At 44.7% G+C, this 22,840-nt stretch overlaps 1 protein-coding gene across 3 annotated transcripts in view; it reads left to right on the top strand.

Moving 5' to 3' along the window:
* The first annotated feature begins 11,713 nt into the window (after nt 1-11,713).
* The window catches only part of Kdm2a (lysine demethylase 2A), an 82,066-nt gene continuing 70,939 nt past the window's right edge, over nt 11,714-22,840 (top strand). Inside the window, exons 1-2 of one of the 3 annotated variants that reach the window (XM_029472320.1) lie at nt 12,271-12,358; nt 15,444-15,544. In XM_029472320.1, the coding sequence (XP_029328180.1) occupies nt 15,503-15,544 (42 nt within the window). In that variant the 5' untranslated portion in view covers nt 12,271-12,358; nt 15,444-15,502. Of the gene's footprint in view, nt 12,359-13,229; nt 14,015-15,443; nt 15,545-22,840 lie in introns of those variants that run through there. The other 2 variants (XM_021151213.2, XM_029472319.1) reach the window with 2 other exon arrangements.

Raw genomic sequence — 22,840 nt, 5'->3', positions numbered from 1 at the left:
GAAATGTGGAAAAACTACAGCAGCAGCGGTGGTCATGGTTGGTGGTGGTTGTGGTGGGAACACCAGAGTTGGGATAGCCAGGGATCTCTGTGGCTCCACAGTTAATGGCTTAGTGGGACCGACCTGGTTATTAAGTGGGTACAATCATTGTTCTGTACGTCCTCTCAATTCACCTGCTTGGGAGTTTTAGTGGCCAGAAAGAAGGGGCTGCTGAGTCAAAACAAAGTCGTACAGGCTGTACCAGGTAAGGCCAGGAGGAGCTGGCTTCCTAACATCCAGAGGGAGGCGACTCTAAATTCTCCTGGGATCATCTTGGATGCATTTCCAAGAGAGACTGGGTACCTCTGAAATTTCTGTGCTTGTTTTGCTTGCATGTCAGTCTGTCTGTGCACCATGTGTGTGCCTGATGCCCCTGAAGGCCAGAAAAGGGTGTTGGATTCCCTGAGACTGAAGTTAAAGTTGTGAGCTACCACATGGATGCTGGGAAAGGAATCTGAATATTCTGGAAGAGTAGTCAGTGCTGAGCCATTTCTTCAGCCCCACCCTTTTCTTTTGATCACAGGGCAAAGCTAATACTAATTTACCACCTTCTGTATTTCTGAACTCTTGTGTCCACTGTGAATCTCTGCCTCACTTGTAGGTTCTTCTCATCTCTCCATCAACACTCTATCTTTTAATCCTGCTCATTACCCCCTCTTCCAGCCTAGTAAAGGCCTGCCATGTGGCTAGCACTGGGCCAAGATAGTCACTTTTCCCACTTCTTGACTTTAGTTTATGATATTAACCCTTCTAGAGACTGGGGAGGCCACCAGTGACCAATCTGTTCCAACCTGAGCTTCAACTCACCACTAGCTCCTTCTCAACCTTCTCTCTCTCTCTCTCCCTCTCTCTCTCTCTCTCTCTCACTTTATTACTATTGCTTGGCCTTCTTGTTATGTCTTTTCATGGCAGAACAGGGGGAAAGAGTCAGTCTACTCCCTTACTAGGGACATTGATGTAGGAATATTCCAGACAGAGGCTTTCAAATATAAACTCCCTCAGTCTCCCATGTCATTATCTGCAAAATCGGCTTCCTATGCTAGCCATGGCCACCTCCTCCCAAGCTAGGACAATTTGTCCATTCTTAGCTGATGCTGCTCTTGGTCACCAACTCTTCTGTATGCTGCACCAGTAAATAGATCCTGCTCTATCTCTGACCCTAGGTTCTGCCCTCTTCTCAAACCACATACTTTTCTTCCCTCTGCTCTTCACAACCAAACTCCTCAAAGGGGAGTAGATGTTACTCTCTCTTCCCATTCACTCTATTTAGACTTCCTCATGCTGCTGCCACACCCCCATCCCCCACACCTCTTCCTCGTCTATTCTTCCTCAATAAAAGAGACTTTTATTGAGACAGGGTTTAAGTGTCTGACTGTCCTGGAACTAGTTATGTAGACCAGGCTGACCTTGAACTCAGATCCACCTGCCTCTGCCTCCAGAGTGCTGGGCATTTGACACCAGACATTCCTCAGCACATCCTGTTCCTCCAGTTTCTTGGAGGATTTCACAAGTGCTGTCACCGTAGTTACACCCAGACTTGGTCTGGTCTTACCTGCCCTGACTCTTCTCTTCCCCATGCTGTCCTCGAGGTGCTTTTGTCTCCTCCTCCTTCTCTGGTCTTTCCTTCCATTTTGTATGTCAGTTAATTCCTCAAGCAGTTACAGGGCACCTACAATGGGCTTTGCAGCCTTGCCCCAAGGATTCTGGCCTCCCTCCTTTATCCATGCAGGGCATATTTCTCTTGTGATTTGATCTGCTGATGTCTCCAACCGCCTACTCTATCACAGAATACTCTCTTCCAATGCTTGTAAAACCAGCAGGCGTTTCAGAGTCCCTCAGATATGCAGATGTGACCCTGCCCTCTGTCCTTTGGGTAGAATCAGTCACCCTGTCCTCTCCCTCTTTACAATCTATACAGGAATGTGTGGGCAAATCTTGTTGAGTCCTCTTCCTTTACCTCTCTTGTCTCTCTTCCCAAAAGAAGGGGTTGTACCATGTTGCCTAGGCTGACCCCAAACGCTGAACTCCATGGTCTGCCTGGCACTGGTCTATGCAAGGCTCCTATTTCTCCCCCTCCTCTTACTCTTCTGTGTGGGGCCACTTTCTTGCTTTCCTCGGGGAAAGAATAGAAGATCTTTCTTGCTAGCATTCTGCTTTTGTATGGGAGTTCTGAGACTTAAACTTGTCTTTGTCATTTCCTTGTATCTAAGAACATTGGTTGTTCCATCTTGGCGGTCTTCTTAGCCGGCTTCAGGCCACATGTGAACTAGTCAGGCCACACTGCAGCTCACAGGACTATCCACTTTCACCATGTCACTCCCACTGCATGGCCTGTTGCTTTCTGAGTATATATCTTTTCTACCCAGAATATTTCTTTTTGTATTCCAATTCCAACTCCAAATGTTTCTGCCTCAGCTAAATTGTCAGTTTTCTCCAAAGATTTACAGACCCAGCCATTCATTGTAGTTTCTCCAAGTTAACTAAGATCAGTTTTATTTTACCAACTTGTGAAAGTTGGTAAAACACTCCCTTTATTCAAGAATCATCTGAACACAGAGACTATTACCCTTTAGTTCTCCTAATAAATACCTGTCAGAAGAGATTCCTATCGCTATTTTGACAAAACTGAAATATTTTTATTGAATATTTTCTTTATTTACATTTCAAATGTTTTCCCCTTTCCAGGTCTCCCCTTCAGAAATCCCTTATCCCATTCCTTCTCCCCATGCCTCTGTGAGTGTGCTCCCCAATCCACCCACCCACTCCCCTCTTCCCCCCCTGGCATTCCCCTACAACACTGGGGCATCGAGCACCTTCAGGCCCAAGGGCCTCTCTTCCCACTGATGTCCCACAAGGCCATCCTCTGCCACATATGCAGCCAGCGACGTGGGTCCCTCCGTGTGTATTCTTTGGTTGGTGGTCCAGTCCCTTGGGAGCTCCGAGGGGTTTGGCCTGTTGACACTGTTGCTCCCTCCATGGGGCTGCAAACCCCTCAGCTCCTTCAGTCCCTTCTCCAATTCCTCCATCATGGACCCCCAGTCTTAGTCCAATAGTTGGTTTAGAGCATCCACATCTGTATTGGTCAGGCTCTGGAATAGCCTTTCAGGAGACAGCTCTATTAGGTTTCCATTAGCAAGCACTTCCCTGCATCCACAATATTGTCCGGGTTTGGTGGCTGTGTATGGGATGGATCCCCAGGTGGGGCGGTCTCTGGATGGCCTTTCCCTTTAGTCTCTGCTCCACACTTTGTCTCCATATTTCCTCCTGTGAGTATTTTGTTCACCCTTCTAAGAAACACTGAAACATCCACATTTTGGTCTTTCTTCTTAGGCTTTATATGGTCTGTGAATTGAATCTTGGGTATTCCAAACTTTTGTGCTAATATCCACTCATCAGTGAGTACATACCTAGTGTGTGTTCTCTTGTGACTGAGTTACCTCACTCAGGGTGATATTTTCAAGTTCTATCCATTTGCCTGTGAATTCCATGAAGTCATTGTTTGTAATAGCTGAGTAGTGCTCTGTTGTGTAAGTGTACCACATGTTTAGAGCAGAGTGCCATTCTTATTGGATGGTGCAGAAGGGTGGCCGATTTGCTGTATGTCACTAGGACCATATTATAACGCAGTGTCTCTCAGGGTAGTGTTATGTCCTGGTCGAGTGTTCTAAGTACTCACAGCTGTAGTTGCCAGGAACTCTCAAAAAGTATTTGCAGTGGGCTCAGCTGGCGACTTAGCAGGTAAAGGCACTTGTCAAGCTTGACATGTGAATTCGATCTTTGGGACCCACGCATGGCAGGAGAAAACTGACTCCCACAGTTGTCCTCTGACTTCCAAAAGTTGTGCTTCAACCCACAACAAATAATACAAGGTTTAAAAATGGTCACCTGGAGGACAGGATGTGGTGGTGCACACCTTTAATCCCACGAGGCTGAGGAAGGAGATTTTGTGAGTTCAAGGCCATACTGGTCTACACAGCAAGTTCTAGGACAGCCAATACACATAGAGATACCCTGCTCAAAAACACAGATCAACCAACCAAACACAAGTTGCCTGGATAATTAATGTCCCTCCATTATGAAAGATGTCCACTTGCTGAGTGTGTTGAGTGAATCTTTAGGATAGGCTCCTCTTGCCTCCCTTCTGCAGGTGAGCTCTAGGCTGAGCCCAGAGCACACCAGGGACAGGACCTTCTCCTATTATCTTCCCCAGAGCCACTAGTTTGCAATTCAGTTCAAGCATTCCACACTATGACAGCTCCTCTGACTAGATGCCTTTCCACCATGGCAGTGCTGGCCCCTCCTACCACTGTGCCTTCAACAGTCCACATTGTATGTATATATCCTATGAAGACCTGATGTCCATCACCTACCAGTCTGGTTTACACCTAATGTGTACACACAATTATTGGACCTGCTCTTATCCCAAAGGTTTCAGTTGTGAGGCGGCCTTCTTTGATCATTTGACTTGCCCGCTTGACCATATATCCCTCTTGCCTCATAGTACTCCTCTTGCAATCAGGTGCCAAGTGCAGTGCCTCATTGCTTCTTCATGGGAGGTGATGAGCAAGAATGTCCATGCACCATGTGCTTGCCTGGGGCTCTAGGGGGTCAGAATTGTATTTAAGGATGGTTGTTGGCCACCTCATTGTTGTTGGTAATCTAATCTGGGTCTCGGTAAGAACAATGTCCTTAACCACTGAACCATCTCTCTAGCCCTCGGCCAAGTCCTGAACTGTCATTCTATCTCAGCATTTCTCCTGATCTAGCCTTAAGATGTCAGTCTTTTTTTTTTTTNTTTTGTTTTGTTTTGTTTTTCGAGACAGGGTTTTTCTGTATAGCCCTGGCTGTCCTGGAACTCACTCTGTAGACCAGGCTGGCCTCGAACTCAGAAATCCGCCTGCCTCTGCCTCCCAAGTGCTGGGATTAAAGGTGTGCGCCACCACGCCCGGCTTAAGATGTCAGTCTTTAAGAGTCTACTCCAAAGCCCTTCTGCCTTCTCTATACGGGGGATTCATCCCAAGGCCTCAGGCATGCAAGACAGGTCCCAGGCTGGACTCGGCTTTGTTGTTTCTCTTTTCTGTTTGTTTGTTTGGTTTTGTTTTGTAGACAAGAGCTTCTCTGTGTAGCCATGATTGACCTGGAACTCTGTAGACCAGGCTGGCTTTGAATTCCCAGAGATTTGACTGCCTCTGCTTCCTGTGTTCTAAGATTAAAGGCATGTGCCAACAGGCAGGCATGTTGTTTCTGATTTTTAAAATAGAATTGTATGTGACTCAGGCTAGCCTCAAACTGGCCTGTGAAGGAGGATGGTCTTGAATTTAAGATCTTCCTGCTAGTATTATAGGTGTGAGCCACCATACTCAGTTTATGCCGTACCCCAAATATACTGCTGGCATTTTACCTCTAAGCTATACTCCAGTCCCTCAGAGTATAGCTTTTGTTATTTGGTTTGTTTGAAACAGGGTCCCATTATGTAGCCCTAACCTGTTTCTGCCTCTTACTACTGGGACTTAAAGGGATGCATCACCTGCCCAGCCTTGTTTTCTGTTTTGTTTTATTTTTTGAGACAGGGTTTCTCTGTGTAATCCTGGCTATCCTAGAACTTGCTATGTAGGCCAGGTTGACCTCTGAACTCACAGAGATTCTCCTGCTTCTGCTAGGATCAAGGCATGTACTACCACTGGATTTTTTTTTTAATTTTTTTGAGACAGGGCATCATATACCTTAGTCTAATCTCAAACTCAATGCATAGTTGAGGGTGATCTTGAATTTCCTGCCTTTATGTCCTGAGTGCTAAGATTATGAGTATGTGCTACTACACCAGGTTTCATGAAGTGCTAAAGTTGGAACACAGGGCTTTGTACATCCCAGATAAGCACTTTTACCAACTGAGTTCCATTCCAAGCTCAGACCATGGCTTTTGTTGTGGTAATACAAATTTAATATCTCTATAGTCATCCCCCCCAAATACCTCTTCAATAATATTCATTATATTTGAGGTATATACATTCTAAATCCGCCCCCCCCCCCCCGCACACATACACAGAATTGCTTGCTAAATGTTCCAACTCTGAAATGTTTTAAGACCTCACTTTCTAGCTCAGTCTATCTTTCCCACTCTCTGGAGGGATTGCAAGACAGTCAACTGTGTTTCAGGGGAGGTTTTCATGTTAAGAGTTTTTTAAATTGTGATTTTGTTTGTTTGTTTGTTTGTTTTCGAGACAGGGTTTCTCGGTATAGCCTTGGCTGTCCTGGAACTCACTTTGTAGACCAGGCTGGCCTCAAACTCAGAAATCCGGCTGCCTCTGCCTCCCGAGTGCTGGGATTAAAGGCGTGTGCCACCACGCCCGGCTATGTGATTTCATATATCACATATTAGAGTTCATGTTCTGATTTGGCCTTCATTTTAGATATAGTTGTCTTCTTGGTGAATTTTATCTCTTTAGATTTCCATTTCTGCCTTGAATAAATAAAGTCTAGCTGGGCAGTGGTGGCACACACCTTTAATCCCAGCACTTAGGAGGCAGAGGCAGGTGGATTTCTGAGTTCCAGGTCAGCCTGGTCTACAGAGTGAGTTCCAGGACAGCCAAGGCTACACAGAGAAACCCTGACTCGGAAAAAAAAAAAAAAAAAGAATACAGTTTGTTAAGATCCCCAGCATTGCTACCCAGATCATAAAAAAAAAAGGAAAAAAATAGAAAAGAACCGGCAAGCTTTTTAAATATATTGTGTCTCAGATTCCAAGGGACAGTCATGTCTTTGTCTCCTGACTCTACAATGATACTAAAAGGAAGCAGGCAAGCAAGCATTAGTTTTATTAGTTTTATTCAAGAGAACGAAGGTTAAGGCAGGAGGTTAAAAACACAAAACCGGTAGGCATTCCTCCAGAAGCAGCCGAACAGTCTTAGCAGAAGCTGAGGAGAGATACTATGTGTCCTTGAAGAAGGTAATCAATGGCCTGACCTGCTAGGAGAGTCTGGATACAGATAAGTACTTGTCAAAGTAGCCTTTAGGGGATATGGTTGGAATTTCTCAGTTCTGGTCTGTGCAGAGCAGCAATTCTTTTAGAAATGGTATGTAGTGGTAGCCTAGCACTACTAAGACTGTAGGAATAACATGGAGATCACATGCTGACCCAGCTACCCCAACAGCCAAAGTCAACCCACTACCCAAGAGAGGCTAGTCTGTAGAAAAAGCCAAATGCCAGAAGATGGTCGTAGATTAGCACTGAGTCAGGGAAAGCTGAAGTTCCATGATCCTAAAGAAACGGCCAACTACATTCCATGTCATTTATGAGTTTCATATGTGCCTTCCTTTTGTGTGGCCATATTGGAAGAGATGTGTCACTAGGAGCAGGCTTTGAGGTTTTAAAGGCCTAGAGTCCCTCTTTCTGCCTGATGATCAGGATGCATGATGAGCAAGCAGCTATGTCTCCAGCAACATGCCTTGTCTACTGCCATAGCCATGCTCTCCACCAAGATGAGAATGGAATAACTCCTTCTCAGACAGTTTACCAACTGGGAACTAAGCATGCAAATACATGAGCTCATGGGGGCCAATCTCATTCAAACCACCACAATGTGTCACCCATCTTCAATGACAGAAGAATTTATAAGGCATTTGTGGCTTTTTTCCTCCCCAACCCATTTAGAGTCTTTTTCCAGATGCAAATGAAAATTACTCATCATTCCTTTATGCCATGATCATCTAACATTCAGTTTTTATTTCTAATGTTAATAGCAATACTGATTTTAGATGCTTTCAGATGATACCCTTGTGGCTCAGTTCACCTCCACAAAGAGCTTGTCTCATGGAACAAGACAGAAGGAGATGCTCACTAACAGATCTAAAGGAGATTTGTTTAAGTGCACCAGATAGTAAAAGACAAGGCACACAGGCCTGTCAGATGGTGCGCCAAAAAAGTAAGAAAGAACATGGACACCGAAGGTACAGATAGTACAGAATGATGGAGAAAAAGATGGCAGGGAGAGAAAAAAATGGAGACCAGAGACACAGAATGGGAAAGAAAGAGAGACCACCCTGACTAAAGAGAGCAGCTATGAATAGGTCACGGTGTAAGCGCTAGAAGACTTGTGTGTCATGTGAACCCTCTTCATTTGCTTAAATACTAAGCATCTTTCCTCAAAGCTGTTTTTCTGTTTGTTTAGAGATAAGGCCTTATATAGCCTAGACTGTCTATATATAGGCAATACAACTTTGAACTTCTGACCTCCTGCTTCTACCGCCTGTGTGCTGGGATTATAGCTGTGCAGCATCATGCCCTATTCTATGAAGTGCTAGTATGGAATCTTGAACTTTGTTCTTACTAGGCAAATAACCTGCTAACAGTTTCCAGCCTATTCTTAAATTTAGATGTCAAAAATATAGCACCTACCAGATGGCTAAGTAGACAGAAGTATTCGCCGTCAAGCCTGACAACCTGAGTTCTATACTGGGGACCCACATGATGGGGAAGAAGAGAATCCTCTTCCACAGGTTGTCCTTTGGTCTCCGTATGTATGCCTTGGCATACACAAATAAATAAAATCTAACTTTTTAAAATATGTATTTACTTTACATACGTGAATACACTGTCACTGTCTTCAGACACATCAGAAGAGGGCATCAGATCCCATTACAGATAGTTGTAAGCCACCATGTGGTTGCTGGGAATTGAATTCAGTGTACTTACATATAATAATAAATAAATCTTTGGGCTGGAGTGAGCAGGGTCAGAGTTCAATTCCCAACAACCACATGAAGGCTCACAACCATCTGTATAGCTACAGTGTATTCATATACATAAAATAAATAAATCTTTGAAAAAATAGATTTAAAAATTCCCTGGATGCATTTGTGTCTTTGGGTGGGGTACAGTATGTGTATACGAGTGCAGTTACTGGTAGAAGCCAAAAGTGGTTGTCAAGATATATGAAGCTGTAGTTGCAGATTGTTACAGGATGGCCAACATGGGAGTTGGGAACCAAACTTACATCCTCTGCAAGAGCAGTACATGCTCTGTCCAGCATTTATTGGGTGTTACTTTTGTGAAAACAAAACTGTGTAGTGATGCCCACCTGTAATACCAAGGTCAGAGACAGAGACAGGCAGGTGTCTGACTTTAGGCCACCTTGGTCTACATAGCAACTTCTTGACCATCCAGGACTGCACAAGTGAGACCTTGTCTCAAATGAAAAACAAAACAAAAAACAAAGAGAAAGAAAGATGGAAGCTGGATATGGTAGCACTTGCCTTTAGTTTCGGCACTCGGGGAGGCAGAGGTAGACAGATATGATAGCTATTCGTGGTTGTCGACTTGATTACATCTGGAATGAACTACAATCCAGAAATGGAGGGCTCACCTGAGATCTTGACACAGGCTTCTGATTTGGATCTTGACATGGGATGGCACATGCTTTTGAGCCAGATATTGAGGCTTAGTAGCCATGAAAAGCTCAGGATCAGGTAAGGTGGTACAGGAGACAGGCAAGCACATCTCTGAGTTCAAGGCCAGCCTGGGACAGAGCAAGTTTCATGTATAGAAAAGCTTAGGTCCAGGCATGGTTATGCATACCTTTAATGTTGGCTACACCTTCTGCTGGAAGCCTCCATAAGGACAACAGGAAGAGGAAGGGTTCGTTTTTCTTTACCTGCTTACACATTATCTGCCAGCAGATCTGTTGGAACCTGCTTCTTCAGGATTCCAGCCTATAAGAAGACTGGCTAAAACACCTAGCCTTGTGGGACTGAGCAACTACTAAATTCTTGGACTTCCCATTCATACCTGCCCATTGTTGGGTTAGTTGGGCAGCAGACTGTAAGTCATTCCAATAAATTCCCTTAATATATAGAGATATTTCATAAGTTCTGTGACTCTAGAGAACCCTGACTAATACAGCAGATCTCTGAATTAAAGGCCAGCCTGGTTTACAAAGTTCCAGGGCATCCAGGGCTCTGCTACACAGAGAAATCCTACGTCAAAAAGCAAAAACAAACTACCACCAACAAAGAAAGATACTGGTGCTGATAAAATGGCCCAGTTGGTAAAGTGCTTGCCTGAGTTTGAGCCTCAGAATTCATGTAAAGAGATGGGTACTCATAGTGTACTTGCAATCTTAGTTCCCTGGTCAGCCAGCTTACCTACTTGGGAGTTCCAGGTCAGTGGGAGACTTTGTCTCTAAAAGAAGAAAAAGGTAGACGGTCCCTGAGGAATGATACCCAAGGTTGTCCTCTAGCCTATATATACCTTGCCTCCATACATAGGCTCACATATTTGGGTTTGTATGCACTATGAGGGCAAGCAGACACTGACACACATATGCATAAAAAGCTGAAATGAGTTTACAGCTTATTAAGATACCAGATGATTCCAGATAGGGACCATTTTATCAAGGCTTCTAGGATTTTTTTTCTTCCTTCTCATAAACCACTTATCTCCTCTTCCTTTAGCTCCATAGTTCAAAGGTCTAGTGGCCTTCTTGGGGAACTGCCCCAGTTCTAGACTTCTGGAATGATTAAAGGCAAAACAGTAGTCCTCACAGATCTGCCCCTACCCATCAGAGCCACTATGATTTGGGGTAATATGATGGGCCATCTGCTTTGGTAGATGGCAGCCAGCCTGTAGAGACAGTATTGGGTGCATTTGTTTAGTCAGTTCCCCTACTGCAGTGTAGTTGAGACTTTTGTTTTATAGCTACAAAACTCCTGATGTCTCTGGGGCCACACCTGGCATTGGATGTAAAAGACTGCTGCCTTCTTCTGAGACAGAGTTGCACTCTGTAAGGCCAAGCTGACCTGAATTCATTATCTCACATAGGCTGGCTTTTAACTTATGGGACTCTTCCTGCCTCAGCCTCTGTGGAGTCCTAGGATTGCCTCCCAAGTGTGAGTCACCACACATGGGTAAGAGTACTAGTTTAGAACATATTTTACTATAGCCTGGAACACCAAAAGAGGCCTTCAATATGGCAAAGTTTCTGACAGTGACTCTTCGAAGCAATGCTCTAAAAAGTCTGAAAAGCAACTGGTATCAGAATAAAGTGACTTTGCTCAGTGCCTGGCTGCAAGATAATGAGACCATACAAACCAATCACTTTTGTAGTGAGATGTTTCTGTTGGCAGTTGCAGAGCTGTGAACCTCTATCACAGTAATATGCACACGTTTAATCTTATATTCCCATTGTTTAGTTTTAAAACGAGTTTAGAAACACAAAGCTCTTTCTCTTGTCTACTAAAGATGTGAAAAGCAGCAGAGAATGTCTGTTAAAATCCTGTGTGCAAAACTTTTTGCTGTATTAAATAATACTTTGGATTTAAGGAGTGTCTTTCTTTACCCCAGTTCAAACTGTGATAGCAAAAGAAAGTATCATTTTTTCCAACTGTCGACCACTAACGTCTTCCTAAAAGACCTAGAAGGCTGTTTATGAACGTTATTTGATAGCTCTACCACGGTAGTCTTCCTCTTCCAATCCAGACTCTTCAGAATCAAACTGAAGAGTTGGAAACCAAGGCAGGGAGAAAAAGATGTGACACCAGTCAGCAAGGGGAAAGTGCCAACCTCAAGCACTTGGATGTGTAACGTCCAGGCCACCGTCCTTTGTGGGATTTACAATTTAAACGGGCCTCAAAGCACGAGATTGGCTGGGGAACTGCCCTGAGCGCAGTTGGGCTGCTCGCATGGCATTGCTGTTACCTCTGGCTGGGCTCCGTCGACGTCCGGGGCCCGCTCGCCCGTCGGGCAGCTGTCGAGCCGCGGGAGCCGGTTCGTAGGCAGGGCCGAGCAGCTTGGGCCGCCGCTGCCCCATCGCTGACCCTCGCGCGAAGCTGCGCACACCAACCGGAGACATTTTCCCGGCTGGGCCTCCCTCGCAAGCCGCGGCCCCGGGGTTAGGGGCGGCCCGCGCCCCTCTCCGTGGGGGGTGCCCCGACTCGCCGGGGGCGGGGTCACGTCCCACCCGGGCCGCCGAGGGCACCGGCGCTACGGAAACCTGAGCGTGGCCAACAGCAGGGGCTCCCTGGGCCACCTCCCTGGGAGCCTGCGGCCCGCAGTGGGGTGTGCTAGCTGCTGCCACCCCTGAGCCGTCGTGGATCCCACTGTCGCGCACAGCACCTGTGGACTCCCTTGTCAAGCGTCTGCAGCTGCCCTGAGGGGACAGAGCTCGGGACAGACATGCTACTGCTACCGTTTCCTGCCCCTTCGGAGCGGCGAGGAGTGGGTGAGGCGAAACCGGTTCGCTGCACAGAGAGGAGCAACCCCCGTGCTACGGGCGGCCAGGCCCTGCAGCAGGGACGCAGGGGCCTACTCCGGGATGGCGAGCAGGTGGGCCTCGGCCGGCCGGCCGGCCGGCGCGGGAGGGAGGGAGGACGCCCGGCGGGAGGGCGCCGCTTTCCGTGCACTCCCTGGGTCTGACAAGGCCCGAGCGAAGCGCCCGGCTCTGGCCCACTCCCATGGCATGACCCCGGGGGACCCCGCGTTGAGGCGGCCAGCGGCTGCCCTGACCCAGGCCGTCTGGCCCTCGTTTGGGTGACCCGTCTGACCACCCAGCAGAGGTGGCTCTAAGGGGAAGGGGAGATGCTTCCTACTGCTTGGGGCGGGGTGCTGTGTTTTGTGGGGGTCGGGGGTCACAACCCTCCCTAGAGTAGTGGGGGAGGGAGAGCGGCTGGCGCGGCTGGCCGGCGATGGGCGGGGTCACCAGCGAAGTTGTGAGTGTGTGTGCGCGCGCGCGCGTCTGTGTCTGTGTGTGCGTGTGTCTGTGTGTGCGTGTGTGTCTGTGTGTGCGTGTGTGTCTGTGTGTGCGGGTGTGGGGGAGAGAGAGAGAGAGCGCGCGCGGAGGAGGCTCGCGACTGGCGCGCAGGCGCAGGCACCCGGCCGCGCCGGAGACCTGAGAGGAGGCGGGCAGGGAGCGGGGGCGGTAGGCCGGCCAGAGGGCGTGCGGGCTGACGCGAGGGGGGGAGGGCGGGGAACCGCGTCGGCGTCGCGGGGCGCGGGCGATTCGAGGCCGACGCAATCGGCGCGTGCGCGCTCCGGCGGTGTGTCCGTGGTAGAGGGGGCGGGGGGCAGTGACGCGTGCGCGTTCACGTGTGTCCCGGAGAGCGGTAAGACGCGCTGGGAGGCTCGAAGGAGGTGGGGGTGGAGAGGCGACGGGAGGGAGGGGGTGGTGGTGAAGAGAGGGCGCCTGCGCAGTAAGGCCGGAGGAGCTGTGTGTATGTGAGAATCTGACGGGTTCAAAATGGCGGCGGCTGCTTCAGCGGATCCTCCTGTGTGAGGGAAACAACACCCCTTCCCGGCGGCGGCGGCGGCGGCGGCGGCGGGCCGCAGAGCACCTTTCCAGCTCCCGGGCCCGTCGCGGCTGTTTCCCTCCCGGGTAGTGGGCTCTTCGCGTGGAAGGGCAACGTCAGGGGGCCCATCCCCCGGAGTCTCTCCTCTGCTACTGGGGAGTAGCTGGGGGTGTACGGGGGATCGTCCCGCAGCGCGGATCCCCGGCTCAGGGGACGACGCAAAGGCAGCCGAGGGCCCCCGGTCAGGGCGCTTCGCTGCTCCCGCCCTCTCCGCCCCCCGGGGCCGGGGCCCGCGTTCCGGGGGGCCGGGCGGCGCGGGGAGCGTCGGCCGGGCGGGTCTCAGCTGATCGGCCGCGGCTCCTGGGCTACGGTAGCGGCTGTGGCCGGCTGAGGGTACCGAGAAGAGGGTGTTTCCCGCGGCCCGGTTGACCCGGGTCTCGGGCTGGGGCTGCTGACCGCCAGCTTGGGGGAGTAGCCGAGTGGTCTTGCTTCCCTGACGCCTCGGACGCGGAGTCTGTAAAAGCCAGAAGAGGAGGTTTGATTCAGTAACTGTTTCCTCTTTTCCGGGTCGCTCTGACCCTTCTCTGGATACTGGGTTAATACACAGAAATACCGAAGACGACGTTTGGGATTTTATTTTGTCTGTGTTTGGAATTTTACTTCTCTCTTGGACAAGAACTCAAGAACAAAATCCTCGGTGAGATTTCCCCTCCCCCCTCCCCCGCCCTGGGAAGTTTGGTTCCCGGTCTTATCTAAAGACTTAATGTAAAGTTTTTATTTCTTTGCAAGGGGTGAGCCATAGAACGCCTTTTCCCTAGGGGAGCAGTCGAGGTTTACCGCTTTGCTGTCCGGCCCTGGGGGTGCAGACTGTGTCCCTCGCGACCGAGGCCGAGGAGGGCAGTGCCACGAACTGCTCTCGCAAACTATGTCATCGGGTCCTCTGAAAGGATTTTGTTAACGTGGCCGTTATTATATTTACAAGAGAGAAAAAAACCATTTGTATACCCAATTGGAAGCCATTATTCAGGAGAAAGATTATTTAGAAAAATGAAAACCCTTGCTTGGTGTTGTGGATTGATTGACGTGCCAACCGGTCTTTATTTAATGGATGTTTCACCCGTATCCATATATCGAGACGTTTCATTTATTATTTACTCATCTAGATTAGATGGTATTTTTGCCTCCGTTTGCAACTCTCAAATTTGTTCTGTAGTTGTTCACCTTGAGGTGGTGGATGGTAGTTTGGGGAAGGCAGTTCCTTACTAGAAGGATATGGAACGTTGGTTTGACGTCTTTCTGTAAAACTTAATTTTTCTTGCCCTCTTTTTTTTTTTTTATGAAAGTAACCTCCCTGTTTTGCTTATAATTTGTTATTACCTGTTTGAGAACTCACTGGTTTAGGGTCTGGCTTAGTTTTGCGTGTACTTCATCTTCATCTGGCCATTCAGCACTTTAGAAATAAAAGTCCTTCCTGGGTTTGGTGCTGCACACCTTTGCCAGCACTGGGCAAGCAGAGGCAGTCGGGTCTCTTGTAAGTTGGAGGCAAGCCTGGTCTATGTTGTAGTTCCAAGACCACCAGGGCTATGTAGAGAGATCCTGTCTCAAAACAACAAAACTTAAACACACACACAAACACACACACACACCAGAAAACATACAGAAGAAGAGAAGTAAAAGTCCTGAGCCTTTTCACCTGCATTATATCTGTGTAAGGGTCCCTTAGAACTGGAATCAGACAGTGAACTGCCATGTGATTGTTGAGAATTGAACTCGGATCCTCTTGAAAAGTAGCAGTGCTGTTAAGCACTGAGCCATGTCTCCAGTCCCCTTTATCTATCTATCTATTTATCTATCTATTGCTAATGTTAGCAGGAAGAATTTTGCTAATTGCAATCCCATGAGCAGAAACAAATGATGTGGCTGGTCCTAAGGAACTGAAACCAAAGTCTCCTTTTGCTTAGGTCTTATTTTATAGTTGTGATGTGATTAATATTGACAAGACATGGCACCATTTGCCCAAGAGGATAAAGGATTCTCAAAGAGTCTTTAACTTAATGAGAAGGAGGTATAAGTTCCATAATGAGTTCTTATTTCTCTTCATTTCCTTTGTAAATTTGGATCCTTAGGAAGAGGAAGGCATCCCTGGAGTGGTTTCTTTACTGTACTTCCATCAGAAGAGTGAGAGATGGAACCTGAAGAAGAAAGGATTCGGTACAGCCAGAGATTGGTTAGTATTTTCAATTCCCTCCTTTTGGAAAAAATTATTTTAGATGGCTTTTCTGTGTACCAGAGGAGGGGTGAAAATATATTGATATCTCACTTGTTTTTTTTTGTTTTTTTGGTCAGGTCGTTAGAACCTTAATTTATAGTGTTTGGCAATGGAGTTAAAGTCTTAAGTTTAAGAGAAATCATTGCAGTTCTGAAAATCAAAGGATTTTGTGGATTGTAATGAGACAAAGATTCCTAACTTTGCAATAGTGGCATTGTGGTAAATCTAATTGAGTAAGTTATATTAGAATGTAAATTTTAAGAACAAAGCAAGGAAGGATAGTTAAGAGCTTGGCAAGTTTGGGACATTGCTATGACTGATTTGAGGACAGTACTAGATGCTGATAAAGGTCTTTGTCTTTAATATTTTGGAAGGAATTTATGAGACATGTTACTGAAAGAAAACTTTATAGTTTAAACATTAGCTCATACATGGGTTTGAATACTTTTAGTTCTGTTATTCTTTCAAGGTTGCTCTATTGGAGTTTAATGGTTTGTTTGTTTTGTTTTGTTTTTTTCTCCTTAGACCTTTATTAGTATTATTTACTACGTATTCATTTTGAATATTCAAATTTGTATTTGTAGAGTAGGATAGGAGAGACACAGAATTGTATGTAGTTTGTGAATTCTAGATCTAGAATATTGCTTAAGATTTTATGTGGTTTCATTTGGCACTGTTTTTTTTTTTTTTTTTTTTTTCTTTTAGTGAGAAACATAGTTCTGGAATTCATTTTCTGATGATCTGATGATCTTCACTCTTAGAGAAAAGGCTATAGATTTCTTTGATTTGCTTTTGTGAGATAGGTTCTCACACTGTAGCCTTGAGTGGCCTGGGATTTGTGGCAGTCTCTCTGCCTCAAACTCATGAGTGCTAGAGTTACAGGTGTGAACTACTTTACTTGCTTCCTTTTGGCTTTTTCTTTTGTTAACGTGCTTGTTAAAGAGATTGGAAGTGGAGGATTGAAGAGATGGCTCAGTGGTTAAGAGCACTTGCTGCTCTTCCACAGGACTTGGTTCAATGCCCAGCATCACATGGAGGCTCACAACTATCTGTAACTCTAATTCTAGAGACTCTAATATCTTCTTCTGACCTCCCGGGTACCAAACACTTACATGGTGCCCAGACATACATGCAGGTAAAACTCACATAAAACAAGATATCTAATTAAAAAAAAAGAAAGATTAATATGAATTGGCAAGTATATCTAACATGCATGTGTTCTGTTAACCTTATTTTAGGGACTTGTTTTATATTTCTAAATTCATATTGGCTTATAAGATTTTATTTCAGGACAGTGGTGCTGTACACCTTTAATCTAGCATTTGAGGGGCTGAGATAGGCAGATCTCCCAGTTCTTTTTTTAAAAAAAAAACATTTATTTATTTATTTAATGGATGTGAGTACACTGTTGCCGTCTTCAGACACACCAGAAGAGAGCATCCAATTCCATTACAGAATGTGGTTGCTGGGAATTGAACTCAGGAACTCTGGAAGATCAATCAGTGCTCTTAACCACTTAGCCATTTCCCAATCTAGATCTCCAAGTTCTTAGACCAGGTTAGCATCAACTGGGAAATCTACCTGCCTCTCTCTCCCAAGCACCGAGATAGGTGTGTGCCAACATGCCCAGCCAAATATTTTCTAATGAAGGTAAAATTAAATACTTAGAAAGAACCTGTATATTTATATACTTTTTTATTTTAGACAGGGATAGGGTCTTGCTTGGTAGACCAGGCTGGCTTCTAACTCAGAGACTCCCTTCCTCTATTTTCCCAGAGCTGGCATTAAAGTTGTGTGCCACATTGCTTGGGTCTTGATATTTCTTGAATTTCTTTGGAACAGGAAAGATAATGCTATAGAAACTTTGCTATTGATGAATGGAATTTATTATTGTTTAAAGATTTATTTCTTATTGAATGTGTATGAGTATCTACTTACATCCATGAATGTGTACCATGTGCACTCAAAATGCCACAGAGGCTAGAAAAGGGCATTGAATCCCCCTGGAGTTGGAGTTAGATTTTTGTGAGCCACTGTATAGGTGCAGGGTACTAATCCTGGGTCTCCTTCAAGAACAACAAGTACTCTTTTTTTTTTTTTTTTTGGTTTTTNGAGACNGGGTTTCTCTGTGTAGCCCTGGCTGTCCTAGAACTCACTTTGTAGACCAGGCTGGCCTCGAACTCAGAAATCCTCCTGCCTCTGCCTCCTGAGTGCTGGGACTAAAGGCGTGCGCCACCACGCCTGGTTTACAAGTACTCTTAACTTCTGAGCCATCTCTCTAACCTCTGAAATTAATTTTTCAAGTTTATAGAATGGTTGAACTGTTTTGATGGATACCTGGAAGGTCTTAGAGTCTAATATTTAAAAGGAGTAGCTTTTTCAGCAAACAAAACTTACATTTTTAGCAAAGTCTTGTCATAAGGATATCTAGGATTTTTGTGACTTGTTCTGATAAGATTTTTTTTTTTTAAATGTGTTAGGGTGATTTCTACCTGGCCACCTTTTCTAGTATATTTCTTCTTAGTTAATAAACTGTTGCACAGTTGTGTAAAAGAATATATGTATGTTTTAGAAAAATCTTTCTTAGCATTTTGAATAATAATTTTGAGGCTTAGAGTGACTGATGCCTCTTCTTTTCTAAGTCAGTGTCAACGCTTTTATTTCAGCCAGGCTGGGGGTGGCACACACCTTTATCCCAGCACTTGGGAGGGAGAGGCAGGCTAGTAGTCTCTGAGTTCCAGGCCAGCCTGGTTTATAAATCACGTTCTAGGACAGCCAGGAAATCCCTTCTCAAGAAACAAAACAAACAAATATGTGTGTGTGTTAATTATAAATGCCTTCCATAAAGAACTTTTTTGTATGTGTGCATATATGTGCTTGTATATATGTATATGCTTGCATGTGGGGTCCAGAAGACAACTATGGTTATCTTCCTTGATCACATCACCTTCTCTGTTTTCTGTGTGCTTATATTTGTGTTCACCTGGAGTGTTTATGCAGGCCATAGATTAACATTTAAGTTCCCTCTTCTACTGCTCTCACTGTATTTTAAAAGTGTTTTTAAAAGAGGTTTTCACTGACCCCTGGGACCAAGTCCCAGAATCTGCCTCTTTGTACCTCCTCAAACCTTGGGGTTATAGTTGTTCATGACCACATTTACCTATTCAGCTTTAACATTAGAGCCATCTTTCCAGCCTTCCAGGGTGGTGTTGTTGTTGTTGTTTTGAGATAGGAGCTCATAACCCAGGTTGGCCTTTTGTATTTTTGTATATAGCTGAGGATGACTTTGAACTTAATGATGCTGCTACCTCCACCAAAGTGCTAGGATTATAGACATTCACAGTGTTCAGCTTTTTACCAGGGTGCTGGGGATCAACCTGAGATCCTCATGATTATAGGACAAATACTTTACCAACTGGGCCATCTCTCTCCAGGTCCCATAACATAATCTTTTAAAATTAAACATATATGTGTGTGTATAGATATAATATATATAGTATATATGTTATATATGTGTGTATGTATGTGTATTTAACATTTGTCTTTTAAAAAACGGGGGGTTCCCATGTAGATAAACAAGGCTGGCCTAAAGCTTGCAGTGATCCTGTCTCCCTCCATCCATCTTGAATTGCTGGGACTGTAGGCACCATACCTGGGTTTAGTAAGATACTATATTTTTAAGTGAAAAAATTTTTTTGGTTATTTCGAGACAGGGTTTCTATGTATAACCCTGGCTGTCCTGGAACTCACTCTGTAGACCAGGCTGGTCTCAGAAATCCACCTGCCTCTGCCTCCCAAATGCTGGGATTAAAGGTGTGTGCTGCCACCACCACTGCCTGGCTTTAAGTGAGATTTAAGACTCATATGAAGCCACCCCACCCTCCTAACTAACTGCTTATAACTCTGGTTCGAGGGGTTCTGATGCCCTCTTTAGATTGCCATGGGCTCTTGCCTGCTTGTGCTAGATACTCTCCCACCACCCTCACCACCCACAGCCTCAAAGATAACCTGGGCAATACTAAGAAGCCTTGTCTGTCTGTCTGTCTTTCTTTCTTTCTTCCTTAACCTGGGCAACACTAAGAAACTTTGTCTGTCTTTCTCTCTTTGTTGTTGTTGTTGTTCTTAAAGAGTTACAGATAGGGCTGGAGAGATGGCTCAGTGCTTAAGAGTGCTGACTGCTTTTCCAGAGATGTTGAGTTCAATTCCCAGCAACCTCATGGTGGCTCACAACCACCTGTAATGGGATCTGATGCCCTCTTCTGGTGTGTCTGAAGACAGCTACAGTGTACTCACATGAATAAAATAAATAAATCTTTTTAAACAATGGGAGTTTATAATTTAAAAAAATTATATAGATAATAGAAAGTATCACACTGTGATGGGGGAAAAAAGCATACTGTTACTGGACCATAACACATATTAATTGAATGTGTAATTGGCCCTTTGAGTTTCTAATTCAACCAGCCATGGTTCACTACTACTTGAAAACAGAATGTGTCTTATGTTGACCATGTACAGACATCTTTGTTTTTATTTCCATACAATACAGTTATTGATTGCAGTGATGTGTCATAAAATAACATTGAGGACAGACTGTGCTTTGTGTATCTCATGAGTTAGTCATGTAGTAGGTTATGCCTATAGATTTATATAAATGAGCGCTATGATGTTTGCAGGATAGTAAAATTACCTACCTAAGGACTCGTATCTCAGAGTACATCTCTGTTTTTAAGTAATGCAAAACTACTTGCTAATTTATTTTTTAGCAGCCTTTAAAGTGGATGTTTTTGCCCCGGCTGTTCTGAGACTTACTCTTTAGACCAGGCTGGCCTCAAACTCTGTTTCCCTTCTCCCAAGTTCTAGTATTAAAGGTGTGTACTAACACTGCCTGGCATAGTTGGATGCTTTGATTCCCAATTTTCAGGTTTGGAAATATACTTAGTGCCTTAAGTAATTTGTTCTGAGTTACCCAGTCAAGATGGGACAGAGGTAGGATTCAAAGTTGACATTTTTTTTCCCTAGAGTATGCTATAAGCTCCACCGAACTATCCAACTTTGTTGGTTGAACACTTATGGTTTTTGTTTATATATTACTTATAAAAATATTTTATATGTTTTTATATGATAAATTAATTTGAGGTATTTACCAAATTATCTTTCTCACTCAGAGGATTAGTTCACTTTAAATGTTTGTTGAGTGCTTATGCCGAGCCAGACACTTAAAAATTTTTTTCAAATATTGTAATGTCTGTACTAAATAAGGAAATTTGAGGGTCATAAAATACTTGTAGAGTCAGGATCACTTTTGTTATATTGATTAGTCAGTGAAAAGTTTTCTAAGAAGATGGCATTTTATTCTGAGACCTGAAGCTACTCTTGTGGGATTGGCTAATGCAAAGTTTTAAATAGAAATAAGAAAATATCAGTAACATTTAACTATGTATCATGTTGTAAGCAAGACTTTTAGAATAATGTGCATAATAGACCTGTTTGCCATGGAATCTCTACTTCGATGAGTCAAACATTAAACAAATGTTTGTAATAGTCATGTAAATTATGGTTATGCAAAGGGCTACAAAGAAGTGCAGCATGGATCAGTGTAACAGTGACCTAATCTAGTCTAGGCCACACTTAGTAATGGGGTTGAGGTATCAGATAACACTTGATGAAAAAAAAAAAGGGTTCAAAACTGAGACCTGAAGGATAAGGTGAGAAAGAGGCAAAATGGAGCCAAAGCTGGGAAGGATTTGACATTTTTGAGAGACTAATGAGGCAATTAAAAAGGCTGGGCAATTTTGGCTTACACCTTTTAATCCCAACATTCAGGTGGATCTTTGTCGAGGCCAGCCTAATATTCAGAGCCATTTCCAGGACAGCCAAGGTACAAGATAAAAAAACTCTTGTCTTGAAAAGCCAAAACAACAACAAAAAAGCTAAAAAGGTCAGTATAACTATAGAGGTGTAATGAAAGGGTTAGACTATTGTCAGAGTAGTGGAGGTGTCAATAAAGCATTACAGTGGGAGGAAGCTGCGGACTGAGGTTCACCAGAGTGGCCTTATGTTTAGATTACAGTATCTGTGACCAAATTGCAGAAAAGATTGGAATTGTAATATATAGATAATCCCAGGGAGAGTGCAGGAATGGACTTTTGACCAGTTAGGAGACCATGGTGGTTCAAGTAGTATGTTGGTATTGGGTTGTTGAGAGCTGACAGGAAAATTAGAGGGAATAATTTGAAAAATACTTCTAGAAAATATCATAGACTTTTCACTAGATGTTTTGAGACATGTAAAGGAGATGTAGATGTGATTCCCAAGTTTCCACCTGTGTGGCTTAGATGTTCATTAAGATAAGGGACATTTATTAAAGAAGAACACATTTGGGGGGTGAGCAGAGCAGCACACTTTTTTTTCATTGCATTTGATTTATTGTGTGCTCATGTGTTCCATGTTGCGGATATGAAGGCCATCAGACAACTTGGGAAAGTTTGTTCTTTCCTTCTACTGCATGGGTTTTGAAGATTACAACTTTAGATTGTCAGCTTTGGCTACCATCTTAATGGACCTGGAGTCCAACAATTAGTCTAGACTGACTAGCCAGCAAATCCCAAGAATCTTTCTTCTTTCCCAACAGTGGGATTATAGGTCTCCTCTGCTGCCACTTTGACCTCTAGCTTTTTGTTATTTGAAGAGGCTTGTTGAAATGTTGGGATACATGGGTGTGGAGTCAGACGTGTGCATATGGGTCTGGAGATACCAGGTATTGGCCACCGTTCTCTCTTCTCTTTTCTTACTGAGCCAGTTCTCTTCCTAATTGCTACTCTAGATAGCCACTTGCCCTGGAGATTCCGTCTCTGCTTCCTGAGCACTGAAATCCTGTCCAGTATGCCCACCCAATTTTATGTGGGTGGTGGGATCCAGACTTTGATCTTATTACTTATATCTGTGGGTTTGCAGGATTGAATTTATGTCTCCATCCCAGACCTTGAGCTTTTGATCCTCTTCCTTGACCTCCTGAGTACTAGTATTACAGGTGTGTATCACCACTTGTAAATGCTTGGTTTATGTGGTAATCAAACACAGGGACTCATGTATGCTAAGCAAGCACTCCTTTAACTGAGCTACAAACCCACCCCTAATTAACCTTGGTGGACTTTAATTTCTTTTCATCTGTTGAAGAGTGAAGTTAAACTAATTAAGTATTAGAGTTGTAATGCAGTATTCCATATCTTCTTAGCTCTGGGCTCAAGCCCC

This window comes from Mus caroli, chromosome 19, assembly GCF_900094665.2.
Source record: "Mus caroli chromosome 19, CAROLI_EIJ_v1.1, whole genome shotgun sequence".
Lineage (NCBI taxonomy): Eukaryota > Metazoa > Chordata > Mammalia > Rodentia > Muridae > Mus > Mus caroli.
This window is presented reverse-complemented; position numbering and strand designations above follow the sequence as displayed.